The sequence below is a fragment of the Branchiostoma belcheri genome, unplaced genomic scaffold (genome assembly GCF_001625305.1).
Source record: "Branchiostoma belcheri isolate BF01 breed outbred unplaced genomic scaffold, Haploidv18h27 scaffold51, whole genome shotgun sequence".
In the NCBI taxonomy this organism is placed as follows: domain Eukaryota; kingdom Metazoa; phylum Chordata; class Leptocardii; order Amphioxiformes; family Branchiostomatidae; genus Branchiostoma; species Branchiostoma belcheri.
In genome coordinates this window covers 812,166-839,117 of record NW_017804143.1, presented here as the reverse complement: position 1 = coordinate 839,117, position 26,952 = coordinate 812,166, and the positions used below count along the sequence as shown (strand labels likewise).

At 41.1% G+C, this 26,952-nt stretch overlaps 1 protein-coding gene across 1 annotated transcript in view; it reads right to left on the bottom strand.

Moving 5' to 3' along the window:
* The window catches only part of LOC109480586 (zinc finger protein ZFPM2-like), a 24,366-nt gene extending 5,942 nt beyond the window's left edge, over nucleotides 1-18,424 (bottom strand). The window contains exons 1-6 of the mRNA XM_019782819.1: nucleotides 18,303-18,424; nucleotides 4,558-4,736; nucleotides 3,376-3,493; nucleotides 2,855-3,033; nucleotides 919-1,050; nucleotides 424-493 (exon numbers count right to left, since the gene is read on the bottom strand). Of these exons, the coding sequence (XP_019638378.1) occupies nucleotides 424-493; nucleotides 919-1,050; nucleotides 2,855-3,033; nucleotides 3,376-3,493; nucleotides 4,558-4,736; nucleotides 18,303-18,342 (718 nt within the window). The 5' untranslated portion in view covers nucleotides 18,343-18,424. The remainder of the gene's footprint in view (nucleotides 1-423; nucleotides 494-918; nucleotides 1,051-2,854; nucleotides 3,034-3,375; nucleotides 3,494-4,557; nucleotides 4,737-18,302) is intronic.
* Between the last annotated feature and the right edge of the window lie 8,528 nt (nucleotides 18,425-26,952).

Here is a 26,952-nt window from a genome sequence, read left to right as displayed (position 1 = left end):
ATGAGCCATGAAGTCAACACAAAAGGCTGGGTTAAAATCTAAACATTGAATTTTGAACTTTTAATCAAACCACTGCAATGATAGATGGGAAAACTGTAACAACTAGGAAGAAAAGGACTATCCTCAACTGTTGGGGGCAAAACATGAGCATTTTTCAGTTGATTCAGAACCAGAATCAAATTTTTTTTTTTGCAAATCAGAAAAAAACGAAAAGGCGAATCCGAGAACCAACAAATTAAATTGGTGTGGCCTAAATGTAAAAAATGTGAGAAAAATGCACAAACATGTTGACGTGGACGTAAATTATTAATCCATGAAGATTTTTTCAACTGAAATATTCAATTTTTGGTGCAAACGTGTCACATAGTGCACCTTTGAGAAAAACCTACATTTTAAAACGAGCCATAAAAGAAGAAATAGCACCTGAGGAAGACCCTGCTTGGAGAAGTGAAGCTCCTGGACTCATGTCATTGTCTGGTCCGTCACTGGTGTTCTATTCATGAGAAAAGGATATCTCTTAAACAATTGGTTCAAGCTATACTGTGTTAGTCTTTACTCTAGAACCTGTTACCTGGTATCTCACCATGTACATGTATGCATCAACTATATTATCATTAAAGATATTAGGAATTTTGAAAGCTCCTCTTGAATTTACAACATAGTATTAAAAAACTCATTATGCATTTTGATCAGTCTAATATAGTATTAAGAAGAAGCTGAACCTATAATGCATTTGAGTATAGTTTTAGAATCCATGATTAGCATGATTTACAGGTTTAATGTCAATGTATGTATGTATGTATCTGTATGCCTGTACTTAGCGCAAAAGGGCATGAATGTACAATAAAAGAGTAAGGCATAAACATGTGCACAATTGTATGTAAATAAATAAACATGTACACAGTTGAGAAGACATACATCATGTTGAGGTAAGTTTGGGGGTTCATCTGTGTTGTCGTCACTTCCCTTCATCCCATCTGTATCCAGGTTGTCTGTAGAGCCTGGAGTGTCCTGGGACTCTGATTTGGCAACTTTGAAGCTCTTAGCATCCTTGTTACAAAAGACAAATACGTACTAGATGTGGTTAAAGGTAAAAACTGATTCTCTCTCTTCTACTACTCTGGGGTTGCAGACAGTTGTTTCATTTGAGTCCTACACTGAAGAAGTACTTGAAGGTCCCTTAGCCATGTTGAGACCATAGGGCCTAGGGACAGTGAGTTGTTGATCTACTGTGCTTCAGCACAGTATAGAAAGGCAAAGTCCATCCCTCTCCTTTCACTGCCTTTTACCTCCCCAACTGAAGTCAGGCTTCCATTTTACACCTGCGTGGATTGAGGGAAGCAAAGTGTTTCTCCTGAGGACACAATGTCTAACCAGGAATCCAACCCAAGTTATCTCCATCTTGTGTCCACTAGCTTAAAAATTTGGCTATTGTACACTGCTTTAAGAACCCACAATATTCTCCAAGTAAATGTACAGGATTCTACCAAACTGTCTTTTTCTTAAGTCTAGATCTGCTGATCTGACATGTCCAGGCCAAATTTAACGAGCAATCCATTTCAGAAAGGAACAAACATTGTAAAGACATGACAATTATACCTGCCAACTGTTTGTTGGAATTGTGCCCCATTAGCTTGATTTGATAAGCTAGCAGAGATCCATTGTACACAGGGTCAAAGGTCTTTGGAACAAAGCCAAGCAAAAAGCACCAAGCAAAAATTCATTTTATCATCATAAATAATATGTCAACTGAAGAGGCAACTAAGCACATGTACATTGAACTTGGTAATTACACATAAATATTATTAGAAAAAAATGAACATTTTTGTTGTGCTGCAAGGGACATAATTTTTCAAGCTGATCAACCTTTCCTAGCTCCATGATCTGACACCTGAGTGATAAAATGTTTTACAATTGGTTTTCTAACATTGACATTGAAAATAAAAGTGTCCTCATGCAAGTTTTACTTTGTCAAACTGTATTGTATAAGTTGGGCCCCTATATAAATATCACTGAAGTCTAAAAAAAAATAAAATAACTAGAAAGGCCAATATTTGCTTTGGAGCAAATATAGCGATGGGTTCACCACATTTTACCACATGGCAGGGAAAGAATGAGAAACACAAGGGAAAACAATGCTTTACATTGATATAACTATAGTATGAAGTAACATACAACTAAGACTACAACAGTTGGATAGCTATTCCCTACATTATTGGTTAGGATTGCATAATGCAAACTGTTGATTTTCAAGATAAAAAGAAGCGTTCATAGCCCGCATTCCAATGCTGGAGCAGGAAAGCTTAAAATACCTACCAAAACACTTGAATACAGACATACTGTCAGTATGGCATGGCTCTGTGCAGGTGTAAATGAAGTTAAGCCAGTTAAATCCCAACAGCCAATCAGCAAGGAGAATAGAGGAAAGCTGCATGCCTATTGGTTGATGCCTTGCATGCCATTGTGATGACTCATGTCCAAATGTGGTAAACACTGCACACTTACACAGTAATACATTAGCTATTACACAGCCAAAAAACTCAAATAAAACCATTCTAAAAGCCTGTATCACAATAATTTAAAAAACGCCTAGGGGTATTTGCCCACTGTACCTCCATACCAAATTTCAGGACCTTAGGCCCTAAAATGAAGAAGCTGAATCCATTTAAAAAATGGCAGGAGGAGGAGGAGAAGGAGAAGAAACATCAGAAAAAGCAATATGGTTTCACCACACCACTTCGTGGTGTGGTGAACCCATAAAAATAAAATCCCTACCTACCGACCCTAATTTCTTCAGGACTGAAACAGGAAACACAACATTTTTTTCCTTGGCCTAAAAAAGCAGAAGACTTACCTGTTCTTCAGGTGAGGAAACATCTTCTTGATAGTCGCCATGGTAACCAGCGGGCTCCTGGTCATCCGTGACGTCCTGGCTAGTCTCCTCCTGCGGGAAGTCAGCCTCCTGAAGACCGTGAACCTGGAGAGCCTCACCGGGGGCGACCGTCCTGGTCACAACACACCAGATACTGCCAGCTAGGAGACAATAGGGAACAAAATAGGTAAAGGTGGCCTTTTTGACCTCATAGGGGCAGTGGGTTTTGTTTATTTTGTTTGTATTAGGATGATTAATTAATTAAATTGAATAATTAGGATCTCCATAAGTGTTAATCTCCAACTATTCTTCATGGATTCTGTAGTGAATCACCAGATCGTAGTATTGGGACCATTGCAGAATCACCATTGTTTAACCTGTGTTTAAGGCACAGTATTTGGAGGTGAATCCCATCCCTCTCCATCCACCACCTTTTACCAAATTTGTAAATAGTGCAGTCTTTTGAAAATGCAGAGATATTGCAGGATGTTAAGGAGACATACCCTGTGTACAGATGGTGGTGTTGTGTTCCTCAGAGCTGCTTGCTGGAGTTAACATGAGTAACCAGTGTGACGGATCCCCAAGCACAACAGTACAGCCTTCTCCATCCTCACAAGGGACCTGAGAGAACACACAACATTAGCAGTTGTAATAGTCACTGTGTTAACAATTAGGATTTTACCATGGTTAATATTGACTGAAGGAGGCCATATAGATGTTCATTTCAGCACCAAGGACAGGGAAATTCTGGGCTTGGTATAAGACTAGGGACAGCAACATGTGTACAGAAAGCTATATAACAAACTAAAGTACTAGAAACAATTTGATACCAGGGAATAGGGCTAAGAATTCTTGTTCAGCACCAAGGACAGTGAAACTCTGGGCTTGGTATAGAACTGGGGATAACAACATGTGACTGTATAGAAAGCTATCTTAGAAACTTAGAAAGTACACAGTCCTCTAAAGTGTATAACAATGCAACACCAAAGAACAGTATAAAGAAGTATTATTTAGCACCAAGGACAGTGCAAATTATCCATAGAAAGGAGCATGTTTTGAAGAGTCTCTGCCCAAACTTAAACATTTAAAAAAAAAATAGGTAGTAATGCAAGATACATTTAGTACAACTACATGTACAGGAAATGTAAGATTTAGCATGTCAGAAGCTTCAATCAAAAAGACAAAGATGTTGCAATGGTTCAGTTGGAATAGTTGAAAGTCTACTTTTATGTCAGTCTAAAGAAGGCTACAATAAGGGAATGTATATAGTAAATGTGGGAGAAATCTACAGAAACAATCCACCAGCACATACATGCACAGTCAATGGAGTTCAAAATCAGCACCAAGGACAGTACCATAAGCCTAATAGCTACCACTGGGCACAGACACGTTTTTCTGGTTTAAAGAGTAGTCGACTCAGAACCAAGAGGTCCTGGGTTCGAGTCCTGACATGACACCGATCTTCTACCCTTGGGAAAGGCACTTTACATGACTTTCCCCACTTAACTCAAGTGAAAATGAGTATTTGTTTCTATGTGTGGGACACAACACCAGCAACGGCTGCCTGTGTCCCACGTGTATTGCACTGTTGCAATTTCAATAAATCAAATCAAATCAGATGTCACCGCAAAAACAGCAAATATCATACACAACTATGGCAAACGTTTCAAGATTTCTTGACCAACCTTGAGTCCCTTCTGCTCGTCCTTTTCCTCCCCTGCTATGACCACGCCGCCGTATGGCCCCCATCTTGTACCGTCGGGAAGTTCATCCCGAGCGGTCAGAGACACGTGCCCATCCTTCTCTTCTATCTGCAGGCAGCCCGGCAGGGAACCACTGTTGTCAAACGCTTCCGTAAACGTACCTGTAACAAAAACAGCATGGAATTATATTGCCAACATTGGCATGCCATTGGACGAAGAAGTTGTGAGTTTGAATCCCGGATGCAGTACATTTGTAGCTGTGGAAAGAAAGGCTTGCTTTCAATAGTAAATGAACCTGTAAAAAAACAGCATGAAACCTTTAATAGATAGCTGACAGTAGTATGACTCTGGGTCAAGAGGTTATGAGTTTGAATCCTGGATGCAGTACATTTGTAGCTGTGAAAAGAAGGGGTTGCAGTCATTAGGATAGGACAATACATGATAGTTCATGATACTTCACCGTATTTGTCAAAAGGAGCTGTTGGAATTTTTTGATACAATGAACCTGTATAAATTGCACATTGCATCTGTATTAGTTGTTGAATGCTTCGGTAAATGTACCTGTAAAAAAAAGAATGTCATGTAATCTTTGATAGATATTATAAGCCAACTATAGCACGCCTCTGGATCAAGAGTTCAAATCCTGGATGCAGTAGCTTTAAAGGAAGGGTCGCAGTCTTTAGGACAGGATGTCAAGCTGTGCTCCATTGTTCACTGACTTGTCAAAAAAGATACGGCTATTTCTCTGGTACAGTGAACCTGTTTAAATTTATATGTATCTATTCTAGTTGTGAAATGCTTTGTCCAGTAAAATGTACCTTTAAACAAACAGCATGTAATCTTTTTTCTGCATTGAAAATTACCTGCACCAGACAATTTTGCTTGCAACACCCATGATCAGAATTTAGAAAGTATGGATTATACTAAAACCTGTTCAGAAACCATAGCAATTATTTTTTACACTCCATTGGAGGTAACAGCTGTAGTCAATACAATTGATGAAAATCCACAAAACATCTATGCCTTCCTTTCATATATACCCATGGTACATGTACAGTACATGGACTTATGTGCAGGTTATGTGCAGGTACACGAGAAATAAGTACAAAATGTAGTAGCTCCAATTTTACCATTGTGTGGCTGCATTTGCAATAAGCTTGTCCTACCAAAGAAAGAATAGTACAGACTTTTTCATATACATGCACATCTTTAGGCACCAAATGCATTTTGTACACTGCTGAGTGTTCAGCTATAGAGTTCCCATATGTGATTCAACAGACCGTCCTGTCCACTAAGCATATCAAGTCTGAGCTGACCCTGTTACAGGTTGTCTACTGACTATCCGGCTAAGTCTTCCCTCTGGGCAGGAGGGATTTTCCCATGCAATTAAAAGATTCTGGTCTGCGTCGTATACCGCTGATTTTATCGCCATTTCGAGACTTAAAAGCTCTGCTACCGGCATCTACAAAATTATACTTTTTGACCCCAAAAGTCACCATCTGATGAGTGGCGGAGTCATTTCTCATATTCCGAGAAGAAAGGGCCACGACGGCGGGACACTTGACGCGCTGAAGTTGGGGTCTTCCATCATTCAATGGCGTAAGGGAGAAGCCATCTCCCAAAATGAGATCAGCAGCCAATGTAAGACCGGCTCTTCTTCGGCTAATCTGGAATCGCGCTGTCATGACCCAGCAGACTAGGTGCATGTGATACTGGGTGTTTCTGAATGCGGAGCCAGGCTTATCAAGACCCTGTCACAGCCAGAAGAGACTTGTAGGCTCCATCGCACTTGCAATCCTATCAAGCGCCAACCAGATTACATCCCAACCTGAACCGAACCTGCAACCCCGTGTTACGGGCCGCGGCCGCGTCTGGCGGTCCACAGACGCGCGGAGAACGGTCTCAGGACGGGTTTATACCACGAAAGTTACCGCTTGAACTTCCAGGTCACTTAACTGACTCTTATACATACATGTCATAGCCTTGGCATATGAATCTCTCTGTCACGGTTCGATCTACAGGGACCAAACTGTGACAAGCAGTCTTAAATCTCTGCTGTCAGTAGGACTTTAATAAAATGTTTTGTGGTATGTACATGTCTGTCCCATGTTTAATAAATTATTACCTGGAGGGTGTTCCCTGTAGATACAAGTCTACACCCTTAAGCCTCATCTATCAAACAAGCTACTTAAGTAAGGGACAAGATAGGATGCTATCTAATTTAATTAGAGACTCCCTGAGTCTGTCATCCATTAGATTTCCTCATATTTCAAGTGAAATCCTCATCTTATTTATGGCTTCAATCAATATTTTGCAAGTTCATAAACTTTCATTTAATGTAACTGTATCTAAAAAAATAAAGCTCAATACATATAACTGTCCTCATAATGAATGAAACTGAATCAGTACACATTCATTTTATTGCAGTTATTTATGGTAAAAGAAAAGGACTATGAATGTGAGGTAACCTGTACATGGTCTGTTATTTTCCTGACAGATATACTAGTAATGTATTTTATGTATTTTAGTTCCACCTTGACTCAAGTACAGGTAATAGACCTTTCTCCCTTCTTTTCCTCCCTCTCTCTCTCTTTCCACCCTCTCTTTCTCCCTCTAAATATACAAACGGCTGTAAAAAAAGTGTGATAAATACATGTATTATGTTAAAATGAACAGGGAACGGTTGTTTCCTTTTGAACTGCTTTTGAAATGTTTTTTGTACAGACATTTTTTTAACAATCAAGTTCAAAGGTGAATGAAGGTACAGACTTTCCTGAATATGAAAATCTTGGCAAACTTTTCTTGGCAATCTTAGCACATTGAAGCATTTCGTGGGTTTATGATGAAATGAGTTAAATCTTTGGACAGACTACATTCTGCGAGCACGGAAAGATGGTTTTCAGCCAAGAGTGGCCCCGGTAGGAGTGATAGCTAGGAGATTAGCGGGTGGGTTAATCCACTTCTGTAATTATATCTGATACCCTCTCCCAAACGATAGCATCTGAAGTGTAAATGGAGCTAATGCCTAATTCGATTTGACTGCATAAAAATGAAGATTTGGGAAAGCCATTTCACCTTTCCCGCTTACATCACGGGTAACCTTCAGGGAGAATTGCACGTTCAGGTTGATTATGAGTTATCTGCCGAGCGCACACTATCCATGCAGAATCGGATGGCTACTTTTTTTTCCCTCTGTACGGCGCAGGCAGGGTATGCAAAGCCGAGGGGTAGAATCGGAATGTTTCACCACGCCAGTTCAAGTTCAGTTGACGATGTTGGTACAAGGCTTCTTATCCATCCTCGTGTCAGGTTTAATTACTCTACATCAACATGCTTTGTCGTAAGGTGGTAAAACTGCCTTTAATTACAATAATTGATTTCTAAAATTATTAGTTAAATGGGAAAACCCAGACATGATTCTTATCAGAGGCTAATGTGCTTCAGGGTACAGCAACTACATGTAGAATATTTTCCCCATGTGTTTAAAGGTATCATGTTTTTAAGCGAAATACATGTATCAACCGTTACCTTACCCAGCTTGCTTGCTTTTTTAGTAATCTGTACATTGACTGGTCATAAAGTAATGATGTCAACTTGCCATAGATGGTATTGTAAAAAATCATTTCATGCAAATAAGTTGTTGACATTTAGTTTGGCAATGAAATGTTTCACAACCTTGTTCCCAAGCAATTTAACCCTTCTTTTATTGGGTGGCACTTTCAGTCCTCTCTCTCTTTGAGTTCTGATTTGTCCCAAGAGTCGATGTTTCTGAATTACTAAAAGGCAAACATGCTGTTTCAATCTTAATCATAATCAATAACAAACATTCATATAATTACTTAGTAATGTTGTACAAATCAACATTATTTGACAAAGGTACGAGGTTGTGGAACTAATGTTTTATTTCGCAATCTACATTTTTGGTTACTGTGTTCCGTTATTTGTATCTATCTTTTTTTGGGTGGCTGAGCTGTGGGTTTGTGTGTCTGTTTGTCCGGATGGAGTAGGTTGACAGCACATGGGTGGGGGAAGATTGACAGGCAGAATATACAATGTACATAGCCTTGAATTTCAAATTAATATGGTCTTCAAGATAAAAAAAATATATATAAAAAAAATCATCTAGTAACATTTTGCTGCCCTGTTGGCTATCCATCACCGGTGGTCTGGATAGTTGAAAGTGACAGTTGGGTGATTTGATTTGCTCTGTTTGTTTTCCTGATGGTTGCTGATAATGCTAACAAGACTCAGGGTACACTGGCTACATGTGTGACCTTGTTTTGTGGTCGCAGAACACAGCATTAATGGGTGACCCCCTGGGTCTATGATGGGGCTATAGAAAATGATACAGCGAATATTCTTGGAGAATGGGTAGAAAGCCTCATGTGAGCGTCAGCCAGATGTAAATTGTGCTGTGTGGTACAGAAATGTATTGGGTTTGAGACTGTATGATTTGAAATGTGAAGGTTTTGCAGTATTGTTTGGGGTCCTTAAGTTAACTACAGGAATCGCTATAGGACGAAAACTGTGCTCTGCTACCTTGCAGGATTGAGTGGGTTGTCCAGTGGTTAGCGACCCTGTCTCTGGACCAAGAGGTTGGGAGTTTGAATCCTGGTTGTTGTCGCTCACCCAAAAGGGTCACAGTTCTTTGGATGGGATGTTAAGCTGTGGTCCAATGTCCATTGTTCTTGTCCAAAAGAGTGAGTGGAATTTCCCTGGTACAATGAACCTGTATACTACACTGTCTGTCTTCTTTGTTTCGACCAGTGGGAGATTACAACCTCTTGACTTCAGTGGGCTAGAACTGGATCGAGTTCACTTTTCTGGATTTGTCAGGTACCAAGGTGGGTCATTTTTCTTTTAAAAACATTTCGACGCCCTCCTGAATATCTCACAATTAAGACATCTTTGTGATGACCAATAATATGCATAAGGTGAAAGTGACCAGCTTAATCTATATACTCATGTATTAATCTCCTTAATATTGGATTTACAAGAACACAATATCTGACAATAATATACCCTTTACAATTATCAGAGCCCTTATTTAAATGCAAGTAACAGTGGAGACTCATCATGAAATATTTTTTAATGTTTGTCTCAATTTTTCTCATTTCAAATGTCACAGTTAGGTTAGCAAGGATGGAAAATGTGGAATAATATATATTTGGTGTACACTGTCAAATCATCGGTACTCGTATAGATATTAACTATTTTATTATGTCAGTATTGTCACACATGTAGCAGAGTCAGTGCAAACAGCCTAAACATTGCATCAACAACGTTAACTGTATTCTGGTCCTTGAACTCTTTTTCACCGATCATACTGAATAAAATGAAATGAATCACATAATACAAAGCAGAAAAACAGCGAACTACACACTGGTAAAGTGTAATGATTATGATGTTCAACCGTTCCATGAAATATTGCGGTGAAGTTTTTATATCGAAGTTGGAGTGTCTGCGGTGAGCGATTACGCTATCTTGCGACTGTCTTCTCCTCTCTCTGTCTCTTCAAGCTCCCCTTTCAGAGCCATTACTCTCCAATGGGGTCCCCTCATTTTCCACCACAGATATCATACAGTGACTTATTGAAATCTTCTCCTGGTGATATGTGCTGTCATTCCTTCCTTAAGAGTTACGGAGGCGTGCGTCTGCCCCGCACTCCCAGCGCCATAAGTTTGCAGCAGTTTTCTAACACCCGTCTATTATCAATCCATCTGATGAGCTAGATGATGTGACGGGATAATGGTACATGCAAAATGACTTATCCAAAAGAAGCTCCTCGGATTCACCACTGATCACCAGCAAAATGCAAGCACAAGGTGTCTCCATTGTGATAGCAGGTTCTACGTTCCAGTGATAAGACGTGAGTTACTGGAGGGATGCCGACAAAGCGCCCGAAGTAGCTTATCTGGCAAAATCAGCCGCAGAGTCACATGACCTTCATTAACGAAAATGATAAGGCAGAATGTAATAAGTCATACTCTTAAAGATTGCGTTTAGTTTGCCTGCTTTGGCAGTGGCTTTGACTAAAGCACATCATTCATGCTTCTGGCTGTCATTATACTTTTCAGTCTCTTGGTACTTGGCAGATAGCAATGTGTTGCGCACATCAGTTTTGTTCCGACGCGCCTTAATCTACTTGATCAGGCGTTCCGAGAAAAGAAGATTACGGAATGAAACATTTCTTAAGATGGGGACAATCAGAAACTTTATTTCATCGCCCTTCACTTTTTTTTTAGCTTTCAGAAACCGTTGGAAGAAAATAAAGGGACGTGCAGGAGACAATAACGATTCGCGTGAACTGTCGTAAACCGTCGTGTAACGACAAAGACAGGACGATAGCATTTCAAAACTGCGGAATCGCAGGTGAGAAATGTGCCAATTACACATAAACTTTGAGCTGGAAGCCGTTGTAGAAAGTTACCACAACTGTAACCTTGAGCCTGTACTTAGCAAAACGACAAAACATCACACTTGTAACAGATTGCCTTAGCAACTGCCATGAAAAAAAGCATAAGCCGTAAAAATTCATCCCTTTGTACCAAATGTACATAGCTGCAATCTGTTACAGTGAGTTAGCATAACTGTGAGATATATAAGCTTGAGCCTGTACTTAACAAAACGACAAACATTGCACTTATCACACCTGTGTAACAGAAAGTAACTGCCAAGTGAAAAAAAAGCTTCATCCCTTGTACCTTAAGCTTGTACCAGACCTGTTCAAGAATAAATACTGCAAGGGTGGGAGTACAGCACAAAGATAAAAGCAGCTTGCAAAAGCTATTTGTCTCTTACAGCTTACCTGTCCGAGGCAATCTTCAAGCTGAACGAACTCTTCTGAAAGTGAAAGCTTTTGATCAAAACTTTGAAGAAAAATGAATTTTTATACAATGTCATCTTTCTTAATGCAAGATAACAAAATAAGGGAGGTTGGTGCCAAAGCTCTACACATTTTTACAGCAAATAATTTTCAAAGCAACTAAGTTAATGGAGCACACTTCTGATCAATGCTAAGTAGCGGAGGGTCCTTGTATTTATACTACACAGCTTTTTGGTGTGCTAGTTGATCAGCTTTTCCTGAACACATTGGCAAGTGGCAATAACACTTAGCATTGTGATGATGAGGTAATGATTAATGTTACAGCACATTAACCGTACAGGTAGAATTCTTATCTCTTTGAATAAGCCTTAGGCTAGGGTAACTGCCCCTATTGTAGAAATTTGGTACCAAAACCTGGAATATTATCCAGAATAAATTTTTGCCTAACATCTGCATTTTTGTAACAATTTTCTACTGCACCTTTTTTGTCAATCTATCCCATTTTATTTTTAACAGTTCTTCTTCAGCTAAATTAAAAGACAACCAGTACAGTATCAGTTAACTTCGTGTAGATTTTTGAAATCCATATTAAAACAAAGCTATCGGCAATGCGATAATATTATTTTTTATTAAGGTGGATTCAACAAAGTTATTAGTACATGTATGTGAAAGAAAGGACATTAACATTTTAATCATTCTGACCCTTAGCTGTAATAGTGGTTACTTAATTAAGTAAGTGCCTCAGACTCAGAGTCTTGTTTCATCCTTACAACTTACACAAGTTCAGTTGTCATTAAGCCTAGACTTAAAAAAGGAAAACCATATCATAATCCTGGAGTAAATGTTTGTAATAAAAATTAACGACAAAAATTAATTGCCTTAATCACTTATCATTAACGTATCTTTCCCTTGTTCTAAAATGCTACACGAAGGGAAATCTGGTAAGTAACATGGGCAATCAGCAAGTATGTCCCTATCAAAACCACTAATTAATTACCTCCGGGGGTAGGTAAACGCAGTGGAACTTATGATAATTTCGGAAGCGGAAATTGAATAAGGCTAAAATTTACTGCAGGTTGGAGGAACATCTATCATGGATCCTCATTAAGAGATACCTAGCCTTAAGTCATCCATCTGATGTCCACTTAACAGTACAATGTCCTATACTAAGTTATAGTGGGAAGAGACTTTGACTTGAAGATTAATTATGCTACGCATATGAGCAAACTTTTGATGCCCCTTTCATTTTTTGGAAGGCCCGGGTTATTACGACAGTTATCATAATATCATGGACTTAATATGATCCTGGCATTTATATGAAAAAGAATAATGAATAAATAGCAGACAACTTTTTGGGGTATTCCACAAAAATCTGTCACCTAAAAGATGAAACCATCTGCTTAATAATATCTATATGAAGGTTTGGAGCACTTGTTTCAATTTTAAAAAAACGTTATTGAATTGATATGAATAATAAGAATCTATACGTACCTAAGTCTTTCTTTTCCTGATACAGCTGTATGACTGTGCTTTTCAAAGAATTTACTACGTTTTTGGTTGAGATTAAGTTTGAATGTAAGAGTCCTGGGTTCGAATCCTAGGTAATACTTACTTAGACTTAGACGTAGGGGCTCCCGCGTCTCGTCCCTAGGTAATTAGCAGACCCCAATGTTGTGAAAGGCACTCATTAATTTCACACCTTTTTCCTCACTCGACTCGGGTGAAAATTAGATTTTTTAAATTTCATATATAGGGGCATCCATTCGGATGGGATATAAAGAGATTCCGTGTTTGAGGAAAGCCACAACTCGAGCATGTTAAAGAACCCACAGCACTTTTTTATCAAAAATAGCAGGAGTCCTTCCCGGTTTCAGTCTCCAGGTTAAAAAGGTCAGACAGTCACCTGTTAACGTTATGTCAATCCTTCCACAAATGTTGTAAATCTAATTGAACAAATACTGAAATGAAATAGATTATGCTGTAGCCTCAAAATGCATTACATTACTTTAGCTGTGAGGGAATGTTAATATATCACATAGCCATTATTAGGGAGCCGGCAGAAACTATAGAGGATGGCACCCAGGCTATTGTTTAATATCATTGTGAATATGTGTTCTGGGACTGAGACAGCATTGACTATATCAAGAAAGAGAGAGAGAGGGGAGAGAGAGAGAGAGAGAGAGAGAGGTTTCTGAGAGAGAGACAGAGAGAGTATTTAAGGTTCATTGAATGTATACGGTATACATATACATGTATGTATGTATGTATATATGTATATGTATGTTTAAATATTTGCCTGTTGATTTGAAAAAAAAAAGGATTCGGGTTCTGAATCAACTTCAAAATGCTCATATTTTGGTCCAAATGGTTGAAGAAAGCTATTTGTCTTCCTACTTGTTACAGTTTATCCATCTACCAGTATATAATACAATAGATTCGATTTGATGAAATGTTAAAATCCATTTCAATTGTAGACCAGCCTGGTACATTTCTAAATTGACCTCAGGGCACCTATTATAGTCTTTAGGGGCTATCAGAGGATGCCTAGGTCTGTTTTTTTTGCCCTCCGCTTCATATTTTTTCTGAAATAATCCAAGAACCAACAAATCAAACTGGCATTGCCTTAGTCTAGTTGACAATATACAGCTATGAGTATGAAGAAATGTCAAACTCAAAGCTCTGCACTTATCCTTTTCTCAATTAGTATTACTTTAGACCACTGCAATAAGCTAAATTGGCCTTTCAGATGTTTGTAATTTTTTTTTACAGCTTTCGAAATCTTCTTCTAGATATTATGGTAGAAAAAATACCGAAACTCATCATTAGCCCTGTTTGATTGTAATACTCACGTTAGCCCCTATTGTTTTTAGTAATTAGGATGTTAAGTTTTATTCTATACCTGTTTAGAAATATGTTCAACAATAGTTGTTGCCATACATTGTACCATGTATTGTATAACTGTCGTGCAATAAAGTTCTTGATATTTCAAAGCACCTGCATATGATTTGAGAACTAATTCAATGTCAGAAACAGCATATCTAACAATCCTCCAGACAACTAATGCTGATACTTTATCAGTTTCTCCATCAGCAGTTGCACTAATCTGGCAGCTTGTCACAGACACAATACCCCCTTGTACCTAATGTTATGTTACCACCACCACCACCCCCCTCTCCTCCCAATTGAATGTGTGGGGCCACCACCTGCTTTGTTTCTGTGAGCCTTAGTGTTGCCACAGACAGCACTTCCTGAATTGTTGATACGCGGCAGATACCGTAGGCAACTGACGTCTTTTGGATATACAGGAGTTGAAAGGCCAAGCTGCCATTGGAAGGCCATAGATAGCCCATCAGCGAGTGCTGCCCTGCGAAGGCCCTTTGCCATGGTAACAAAATGGGCCTTATCTGTGTTGACTCCTAATGATAAAGTTGACAAAACAAGGTGGCTGACGCCCCTTTATAGTTCAGGAGGCCTGCTTCCACCAATCTTAACATTCCACACTCGCATGGAGTGACAAATTAGTTGGGAAGGCGAGATTTGTTTCGAACTGTCCCAAACAACTGTTTCCCCACGACTGTTTGCTTTTAAACGTGAGAAAAATTCCATCTGGAATGGTCCCGGCCCACAATCTATGGAGCATATCAAGCCAACAGCTGCGTTATCCTGGCATGTTAAGGTCCCACCATTCAAACACCCAGGCACGAGAGAAAATAGCCATACCATAAACTTAGCTTTATCTGCCTGGCCCTTTCCTTGTGTAGTCTAAGTAGTTTTTGCACCAAGGGACCCCGCCTTAAAACTTCATTCCAAAGTCAAACAAGCAATCATTCATCGAGATGCTGACAAGATAAGGTCCAATCTCATTGATCTGCCAAATTACCACAGGTGAACTTGCCTTTTTTGTCCCATTGTAGCAGAACAATTTAAGCTTCAAGGTGTGCAGGCATAGTCTTTTTCACAACCACCGTGCGTTGTTCCCGCACGAAAATTCACCGAAAAAAGTTGCCATTTTGCCGCAGCTATTTGGCGCTGGCCGATAATGCCGTGGCACAGGTTGGATTTATAGCGCCGAGATGAAGCGATATGATTCATACAACAATGCAGACACATTTTACCTTATCGGGGCTTTTTATCAAAAGGCACAGAGCAACATTTGGAAACAGGGAGTCTGGAGAGGCCCTATTTATCTTCCACTATCAAGGCTTCACCGCTAATCTTCCACGCTCTGGCCAAGAATCCTGTTTATCACATTTTTGTAAAATCATGGATGATTATCTGGAAAGGCTCGGAATGCAAATTGAATACCAAGCAACCCGATAGCCTATCTTATTTATTAATATTACCTTCATTATCATCGGTATCTCCCGGCAGATCTGGGCAAATGGAAAGGCTCAACTTTTATTTATCATGTGAGAGTGGGGACAAGAGGCCGGGGCCAGGTGGAGTGGTAAATGCAGTGCAACCACTTTGCCCTGTCTTAAAGTACACCTACAAGGCTCTGGAGGAATCTCAGTGCCTCCGGGTGCCTGCAAGTGGAAAGTACGGGCATAAGTCAAGAAGCCCGGTCTCGCCCGGCATCTTCTGAAAGGAGAAATTTGCAGGATTAATTCTTTTAATCCCAAATTCAATTGTTTTCTTCTTTTTTTTTCTAACATGTTAAGATTTAGGAATGCAATTCAGTATTCAGAAAAGTCAAAAGTGGAAAGTATAGATAAAGCGCAGGGTAAGCCGGCACATTCTTTTTCTAAAACGATAAATTAGCAGGATTAATTCCTTTATTACATTATTTTCTTATTTTTGTTCCCAATACGTGAAGTTTTAGGAATGAAACATGATCACTCGGTATTCATATTAGTTAAAACGCAAATATTGATTCTGTGCACAAGTTGTGTGATGCTAAATTTTTCTTAACAAGACGTATCTTTTAATACGGTGCATTACCTTCCATCATATTTAATTTGCAAGAGAAACGTAACAATTACCACCCCAAGCACTAACCTAAATACTGCTATCAAGACAGAAGAACAATTGGCGCTATTAATGCTAACACGTTATAATAACTTCCTCACTTTTGCCATTACCTGTTTATTACATAATATTTCTAGGGTTGATGTAGTTCCAAGGTAAAATCACCAGATGAAATTGTCAATATTTGATAACCACTTTCAAAAGAAAGTGTCTCGGCAACCGAAAATGATAGGCACATCCAATCTTTGTATCGTGTACACAAATGGGCTTCTCGGGTCCATAGATTCTAGCGAAAAAGACAGCAACATTCGTTACGAAGATAAGATAAAGTTTTATAGTTTTATCTCCAACCTACAATACCAACCGTCTTTTCATACATCTATCAAAGGAAGACGTATCCTTCAAACTTTTCTCTCAAGTTCTATGGAGTCGAGAGATGGGCAGTTAAGACAACACTGTTCATGCCAGGCTTTCTCGTTCATAGTTTTAGGCAAAGTTTCACTAGTAAAAAAAAATAGGTCATTGATGGTGAACCAGATTTTAATAGCTGTGACAATGGATACATTTTCATTGTCTAATAATCCCGCAATGAGTGCAGGGCTAGTAAGTTATCACCTTTTGTGCAGTATTTCACTGAAGGCCATTTGCTGTGCAGTGTAGGCTAACCCATCACCTGGCAACACTATCACAGGAGATAATCACACTGATAGAACTACAATGTATGGCAGGAGCGCCTGGCTACAACAAGGGCACTGGAAAACAGCAAAGGACATAAAAGAAGGGGTTTTAAATGTAGGGACTCGCGGGCCTGGCCATTAGTGGTTTGTGCTAACCAGGTCGGAACAAAATACTTATTGAACTGACCGTGATAGATAAATTAGCAATTACCGGGGCAATAAAGTCATTGGAATAATTAATTTTAGGTGTGATAGCGCCGATCTGTTTACGGAGCCGGTGTTAGAATCGTGCCGTTTGTCCAAAAAGGCCGGGTTTGTGACCAAAAAAATCGCAGTTTGAGCTGGCTTGATGGCAGGGCAACCTACTTGGGGCCTCCGCTGTAAACATAGCGATAAGACATGAGGTACGGAGTCATATCCGCCCTTATCTCATAATGGATCGTGCAGGCTTATCAAGTCTCGAATCTATAGACAACAGCAGCAGCACATTGCCCAGGCACCATGCAGGCTGCCGCCCCCAGGCGCGGGGTAAAAGCCGCGGCAGCACAGCCAACTTCCCTTGGATAAAACGGGCGTCGTCGGGACGCTACGCTGCACGGATCTTGCCGATAAGGGCGACAGAAATGCTCGGTGGAAAGGAAGAGCCGTGCCCAAACCTTTTCTCGTCTCCCGCCACTTTCCCGAGATATGTTTGCGATGTTGATGTAGAGATAGGCCTATCAGTCTGGCAGCTGCACAGGCGAGCCCCGTGATGTACGTGTCTCTACCACACCGCGACTCGCCCGGGACGTGAGCGGCCTCGCACCCCGAGGAAGCCCGCCCGAGGCACGCGGCCTGTGCCCGTGGGTACATCACGGGGTCCCCCCCACACCTTCCCAGCACAACTTCAGAAGTCCAAGTTGTGAACTTAACGGTGCATCGCACACGGGGCGCACCGTGCCCCCAACATCACCCGGACACGCGCGGATCAAAACATTGCCGATATCACGTTAACATTTCTACTTAGACGGCGTCTTTCACTCGCTCCTAATGGATCAGGAATGGGGAAAGTCTCATGGATCACTTGTAAGGAAACTCTTTCGATGACAGAAGAGAACAACAACAAGGAAACAAAGTTCAGGCAAACTTTGACGCTCTGAAGGCCCGGGGTAGCCCGGCCTAAGTGACATCACTCTGCAGACGACACTCTCAACACAGCCAGAGTTTTCCCCGGGTTTTGTCGCACACAATGAGGACAAAGGGATCGGAACACTTACGCTTGAGGTGCTTTGGGTTGCGCTGTTTCCTTCGAGACATGTTGTTGTGGTGTGGTGGCGTGTGTCGAGGGCCGGGCGGGACGGGAGACAGGACTTGGCCCGGGCCAGGTTCACACTAAGCGCGCTTGCCGCTCTCTGCCGGGCCGCCGCCTGGGCATGCGTGCTGCCGGCCCGGGCGCTACCATGACGCCCGCTCTGGGGGGAAACTACTAGTATTCTATTTTCCGAATCCTACAAGTGCGGTTTTGGACATTGACCTTTGTCGACGGTAAACCAACACAATGTAATCAGAAGAACATTATACAACAACACTTTCTTTCAAATGGAATCAGAAGTATGTAACCGTGGCCTTAACGATGGACTTTACCGTTTTGCAAGCGATCCTTATTATTTGATTTGACGAATTGCTGTCTTTTTTTTTCACGGAGCGCCGATACATATACACCTGCAGGCATTGCGATGTTAGCGACTACCATTAGTAAGAGCAGAAATACAAGATGAATTGTACGTCTCTAGTTATCTCCTGTCAGTAGATGTGCCCATCTTAAAGCATTTTCTTCCTCTACTCTCTTTGTCGGACTAAAATTTATCTACTACGTAGTATTCCACTCCACCCTGATTGATAAAATAATGTAACGCGTTGCATGGACGGTATTTAACTTGAACGAGTTCTAAAACTGTTGCTCAACGACGGGAGGTAAAAAATAAGAGAAAAACGATGTTCGAGACAATTGATGGATGACTGTTCTCATGAAAAGTGTTTAACTGAATATTTATCAATAACAAGAAATAAAGGAAAGTTTATAGTGGAAAACAAAAGACATATTCAGAGATATTTTGCTCCTATCTGGAGTGAAGTGTGTAAATATGGGTCCATTCAGTTTCCGTGAGCAAGCAAAGAACTTGAGCAAAAAAGTAAATTCGGACAAGTTGAACATCTATGCTACAAACGCACCCCCATAACACCCAACCACCCACACAAACACACGCACGTACGCACACTGTGTAGCCTCTACCAGGCGTCAGAGGCACCTGGGAATTTAAAGAGTAGAAATTGCCCAAAATAGACAGATAATACGCAAGTAAGGGAGTTGTTCCGCTAAAGAGTACAGTTTGTCGCTCTCAAGCCTCTAGGAGGTCGCAAATGTTCACTTCTGAAGCCTGGTACAGGCTATCTTTTTTTCAGAGTACGGCGTACCCCTTCTACATGTACATGGACATTGCAAATGTCCTTTAACGGTACCCCGTACTCAAGTAGCCACCACTTTTTCACTCAGCGTGTGCGGGAAGTTCGGGATTACTTGACAAAGTGCCGTGGCATTCTACTGTAATTTCTGGCACCTTAAGAAGAATCGCCGGAGTCCCCGGACTGCTGTTCCGATAATTGAAGAAAAGTCCAAAGTTGTAAAACCATTCATTACAGGACGTCCAGCCAGCTTTTTTTTGCTGTTGAAAATGCAGTGTTTACCGAAGAACTTTGCTGCACGACGTACGGTACCATGTATGGCAACAACTCGTTAACTATTGAACTTAGAGTACAAAAATGTTTAGAATAAAACTTAACATCAATACTTAATTACAATAAGGGCTAGTATAATATACTATAGTGGGCTAGTCATGACTAGTTTCGGTACTGTTTTCTAATACCAAAGCAGTACGTATAGTTTTTACATACTTACATAATTTTGCTTTGTGGGAGTTATCACATTTAATATCTCTTTTATATTTACTTGTTTATGTATTTCTTTAGTGCACAAAAAAAAAAAAAAAAAAACTAAAGCCTAGAGGGTGCTACCAAAACGGAAACGTTCTTTTAAGGTGAGTTAATATCAAAGCTATGTGGTTCTTGTGTTTTATTCTGCATGTTCCTTTTCCCGGGGATATTTACACAGACCAATGAATTCAAACAAAAGAGGACACCTGGTTTCTTTCTAGGATCGTCTCTCGTGCTAACACAGACCTACTCTCCAAGCAGAGGTTTGGGTTATCGGGTTATTTTTGACGTGTTTAAGGCTTTTCATCGGGGTTTCTTTTTTGCACTGGAATTTTTCATCACCCCAAACAACAACTCTGCCGGCACTCATCCCGGGGCGGGGCAAACCTATTCAAGAAATGTGATAGTGCTCCTTCCCGGGAACCATTGGGTGAAACAAAGACACTCCGATTTTAAAAAAAGCCTAAGAACACGCCAAAATAACCCCAAACCCAAACCTCTGCTTGGAGAGTATATGTACACACTTATACATGGGCATATCTTGAACGCCAGCCAAATTCTGCTTGCCGTATTTAAGTGCGAAAATTTGGTTAGAAAATATCACGAAACTGATGAAGAGGTCTCTACCAGAAACTGATGCCACATGCGGACCGCCCAGACGATAGTATCGTTGGACTTCACCGTGTGGTATTTATGCCGGGCCATTTGTCATGATATAAAAAACACTGTCACGGGGTGACATAACGGAAAATGACAGACTCGCAAGAAGAAGTCCCTATCGGGGTCCTTTGCATTTGTTTCTCAATGCTGTAAGAAACAGGGGGAGCGAGTAGAAACAGATACGAACCCCTGGTCCCGGGGTTCGAACCCACGACCTCCCGAGGACCAGCTTCTAATCCGACGTACCTACCGAATCGGCTAAAAGGTCTACCCATCGTCCGGGTCAGTTGGTAGCGCCTATAAACCCCCACTGTTGCAATGCAACTATGTACTAGGTTCAAACCCGACTAAATCTCTGGTACCCTGTCCGCTCCATGTGAGGCGTAGGGTTGCACCCATCTCCATTTCTTTAGCCCTTGGGCCACACATCACGAACTACCGTGAGCAGGGGGCTAGTCCGAATCCGCTGGTGTTGTCTGGTTGACTTGCATGTATGTACCATCTCTTAAGTCTGTTTTAACCCTGGCACCCCGCTTAATTTGTCAAATTCTGCTATCTGTTTTTCAGCAAGTTTAGCAGAGACTATAGAAGAAGCGATAATTCAGCAAGGGGTTTCTTAATTCCACCCTTCGGTTTACAGAATGGTGTCGTCAGTTTGTGCCACTGACCGGAGAACCTTTGAGTGACTGTTTCACATAGGAAAAGAGACGTTTCCATATCTTGCGATGTCTTGTTACCCTGTACCGTGGGACAAGAGTTGTCAGGGGAAAACAAAATTACTGCAAATTCGTGTAAAAGCACCACAGCGTGCTTTATTTTCCTGGAAGAGACCGATCCTTAGGATGTCATTTCAGACCTATCAGACACCTATTCGCGACATCGTGTCTGCATTCCCGTTGCGGCTAACTCTACTCCTTGAGCGGACCAACTCCCCCGGCATGTTATCTGCCTATTTGGTCAATTTCTACTCTTTTCAGTCGCTTCTCTTCCTCCCTACCGTTGCCTGATAGAGGCTAGCTGCACTCACCAATATCATGAATATGCATGCAGTAACTCAGACCAAGGCTTTAGCGGATTCGATAGCCTGGTACTTAAGTTACTTTTCCTGTGCTCTTAAACAAGAGACAGGGTGATCTAGCCTCTACCAACTCCACTGGCATGTTATCTGCCTATTTGGTCAATTTCTACTCTTTCAAGCCGCTTCTGTAGCCCGAAAGAGGCTATCTGCACTCACCAATATGCACTACTAACTCAGACCAAGGTTTTTGACGGATTCCACAATTAGCTTGCATGGGACCTCAGCTATTCTTCCTGTGATCTTCACTTCGACTGAGCTCTAAAGAATGCTTACAGTTGTTGAAGTGGTTTTGCATATTTCTTCGGTCTTGAGCGCAGAAGTAGTCCTAAAAGTTAACTGGAGGGGAAGGAAATTGGGTTTGTCTAGAACTCTGATTCCACCAGACTCAATGACTGTACGCCAAGGAAGCGATGGTCGATTTTTACCGCCCTCTCACTCTGATTTTGCCCGGCGTGCTTTTGGGTGTTTGGTGCGTGGGATAACTTAATCAACTTTCACAGTCTTACTGAGGCACAGAAAATCTGGCTCTGTTACCACAGTGAAACAGGACGCAAGTGTGATTTTCAGGCCTTTTTTTATCAAGAAGGTTTATTAGATCTCCGTAAGCAATACGACTCTATTTTCTATACTCGTTGTTGTTAACTACATTACTACATGTTCATTGCACGACAATTGTATCAAACACATACATGTCAACGTGTACATAACTGCAAGTTGAACTACAGTCAAACCTGCCAATGTGACCAACTCTTCAAGCTGGCCATGGAGACCACGGTCCCAAATATTTTCCCCATAGACGTGAGCATTAAGCGGCCTGTCCAAGGTGACCACCTGGCCAACGTGAGCGCGACCGCTCTGAGTTGGGTCCGGTCAAGGCCCGATACCTGCCCATGGCGACCGCGTCATTTTCGATCATGTTGATTATTGATGATTACTAATTATAATGAGAAACCATGGCACTATACTATACTACATTATACTGATACTACACTACTTTAGTATACTAATACTATACTATACTATACTGTACTATACTATACTATACTATACTATACTATACTATACTATACTATACTATACTATACTATACTATACTATACTATACTATACTACTTTAATCTATTCTATACTAACCAGTATTAGACAGCACATGTAACTACAATAAATAGTCACCCTATATATGTTTCATGACGCTAGATTTTATGTCATGTTGGTCTTGTCCCATCTACGTTAAACTTTTGAATTCTGTTTTCGGATTGAACTTAGTCCAAGTACATTAGATTCTCTACTATCAAGAATGATTCCTACAATTTTGTGCAAGCGTGACTTTGAGTCCGATACGACAACAAGAGCGAACTCTGCACAATTACACCTGTAGTACAGGCTTAGCGTATCTTACAGTGGAGTTAACGTATAGCTTCTTGTCTCTGCCTTTTTGACACCATGCCAACTCTTCAATGTTTTTTCACACCTTTAGTGGGTATAAAGATATTAGGGCATGCAAATAGTTACTACAAAGACTGATACTTCTAAATATTGTTATTGTACCTAAAATCGTTTAAAATTGGTTGTGCTCGCCTGTAACTTTCATCTTGAAATAGTAATTCCAAATTTGGTAACTACATAGGCTGATACTTACAAATATGGTAATATTTTACCTAAATTCTTAAAGTTATAAGTTGGGCTTGCTTGTATACGACTTTCGTCGAGAAATAGGAACTACAAATATGGTCACAAAACAGGCTGATACTTCCAAATATGGTCATCTTACCTACGTTTGGAACTCAACATGCTGACTGGTGACTTCTGTCACATTCGGAGTATTACTTTTCCCGTAAAGTTTTAAACCTTTACGTTCTGTATCTCAGGAAAAAAGTACCCCATGTCAAATCTGGTTACAGGAAGGCTGCGACTGAGGTTATTTAGAGCGTCATGTCTCTTTTTTATCCGGTATTAGTTCTACATAACGGGTACATTAATTGTGGGAAGATAGCGAGTTGAACGGGGGCAAGGCTGTAGAGGGAATTCAACGTAACTTTTTGTGCATCTCTGTGTAACTTGTAAGTGTACTACTGGTCATTACAGTTGAACGTCTGTTGGAGCTCGTTTATTCATTCCAGTGGGTATAAAGACGGGGAAGCGGAGCGTGTCTCTCGGTGAGCTGGTCTACGCATCTCACCGCCAGGCGATGTCATGTTGAGACAGCGGAACCAACATCCAGGCCGCAATCTGCGTTGTCCTTTTCACCGCAGGGCTTTTCAGGTAGCGCGGTCCAATCTCCATCCACTAGTAAGTCATTTGAGCCGCTCAACAGCGTGTTGGGGGAGATAACTACAGGCAAGCTTGTGTGAAAAATCAGTTTTCTTCCTTGAACTTTCGTTGGTATAAGTCTTGTATTTGGCACGACACGAGTAGTCCATGGAGAATGGCGTGACGTACGGGCATATCGCTGGTAGCGTGGCGGATTCAAGGGTCGATCAGTCTTCCGAGACATCACATTTACAGCGTACATCATCATTAATTTCTTCTGTTTGTTCCGACACGAAACGCTTCATACTCGATTACGCGTCCTCCGATGTGATAAGGCAAATGACGCTCAAATCGGCGCAGCCTGGCGGGAGATAAGTACAAGTTTTGTCAACTTTACGAGTCGCGCGGCCCCCAGGCAAAGCCGACGTCCTGAAGCGCCGAGCTCGGCGCCCAATGCAATCTCGCCTCGCCACGTGTGCGCAGAATGTCATTGTTCCGCCATGAAACAAGTCACCGAGATATTGGCGGTTCTCCCGCAGCGCTCCAGCTCCACCGGGGATTACACCACTGAATGGATGCGGCTGATACAGCCATCGATAAGGCTTCAAGGGAAAAAGAGCGGGAATACTTCCGAAAATATGTCATGTCGGATCTTCCGTCGTATTTGTCATGGGTGGGAGTTGCAGACTAGCCCGTCCTCGAAACGCATTCGCTGTCTCGTCGTTGATACGAGGAAGGGGACAATTATGTGACCGTCAACAGCGTCTGTCGCACGACGGGGGAACCGCGTCCCAATGGATTGTCATGGTCAATTTACCTTGATGGCTATAATAACCAAAACCTTTTCTCCGACCGGGAGAATGCCACCCGGAAGCTAGCTATTACTGGAGTAATTTCGACAGAACAAGAACAAGAAAGAAACTTTCTGGTAGTTCTTGGCTCGGCGTGTGTGCGTGCGTGTGTGTACATGTGTGTGTCCCCGAGACTTTTCCGAGCCATGGCTGGTAGAGATCCGTGACTGCCTCTGTACTGTATCTATGACGTGATCTTTCTGCCGCATCACAGCGGCGACATCTAGATCCCAGTCAGTCATGTGTGCCTGTGGTACAATGCCTGAATGCAAGGTACGTCCGCACAGGACCCAGATACAGACCTCAGAGCGTCAGGAAATGTCGGCCGGGGACGGAGCAGTTTTCCGTTACTTTCCTTCGCGTTGAGTACGAATCGTGACACCTAGGATGACCAATTAAACTAGTACCATGTATGTTGTAGAATGTAGTATAATGTTAGTCTCTCATACCATTGTATTTTCTTTTTTCATACATGTTGTTTGTACCTGCAATTAGCCCTCGGGCATGTATTTACAATAAACTTTCAATCAAAAAGCTTGCTGGGGGTATTTACGTTTGTACGGCTATGAACCTTTCATCGGGCGACTTATAATGTCCACAAATAACAAGTGGTCAGATTTATCATACAATGCAATAAAAGAATCAATAAATTAAAATTAAAATTAGATGACTCTGTTGAGAGAGGGGAACGGTATAGAGAGAGAAGAAGAGAGAGAGAGAGTGGGGGTGACTTTGGCAGATTACAACAGAAAATGTCAAAGGTGTATTTGGAATAAAATTTTGATAGTTTGTTGAGATACGAAAAATGGGGGGAGGGTGCTTGTCTTGCAAGGAACGATAGAAAATATTATCGGTGTGTGGGAATTGGGACAGAATTTTGATGCTTTGTTGAGACATCCCGAGGATGAGTAAGAAAAAGAAGAGACTACACAAGGAAACCCTCTGACTCATCTTCTGGACGTGGCATAGCAGAAACCCTTAGAAGAAATTAAAAATGAAACTGTTGATATTAAAATGAATCTGAGAAAAAATAAACGCGTCCCTGCCATGTTAGCTATATGAAGCAGTCTCACTGACGCTGCTGAGACAATCATGTAAACAATTCTAGGAAAAGATATTCCCTGCTCAGTAAGTTTCTTATAAATACCCAAAATAGCACCGTTCTACTATAAATATAACATCTGTCTACAGCACTCATCGGTACAGACTACACCCATAGTAACACTTAAGGATATACACGTATATGTCAGGGGAGAGATTGTGATCTGGCAGAATCGCTGATTCTACCGGGTAGAGATCCCGATCGGTGTCTCCGTCAACACGGATCGCGATCAGTATGCTAGGAATGTGTTAGGGTGGTCTTCCACTTATAAATCCTGAGTTTTGATCTGAAATGAAATGAATAAAGTTCTGGCTGTTATTCAAGCGAATATGTTTTTAAATCTTACTGAAAGAAAAAAGTCAGTTCCTCATTAGAAAGGACAAAATATTCTTTAAGGTTTAGAAAAGGCAAAGACGATCAAACAATGTTGTCGTCCCTGTCCTTGGTACTGAAACAACGCCAGACATTACAACAACAGTTCATAGCTCAGTCTAAAAAGAAAGTATTCTGATATCAGAATTCTTTCATTAAGCCTGTATGTATGTTAAGAGTGAAGCTGTCTTTTGCGACATCTTTGTATAGCAAGTTTTTATCTCCAAGCAGATTTTTTGGTGGTTGCAAGACAGAATCAAATTGACATGACATCACTGAGTTGCCAGGCAGTGTCCATTTGCCAGGCAGTTACCTTATGGGTGGCGTGAAAAAATAAAAAGATACCAATACAAAAAAGAAAGCCCGATAAAAATGTCCAAAGCACACCCAAAAGAAGCCGATGTCGAAACATCTGTTTGGAACAAGTTAGTGTTTATGTTTGGTCATACCGAAAATGCATCAAGGATTCCATGTCGCCATTTTGGATTGGAATCTCGGCGTTCCCATCGTGCTTTGCGGCCGAACTGCGGCGATTGCCATCTTTATGGAACCCAGACGCTTCGACTTCGGCGGGAGCCGGCAGATGACGGGATAGAGCGGCGAGATTATCACAATTGAAAATC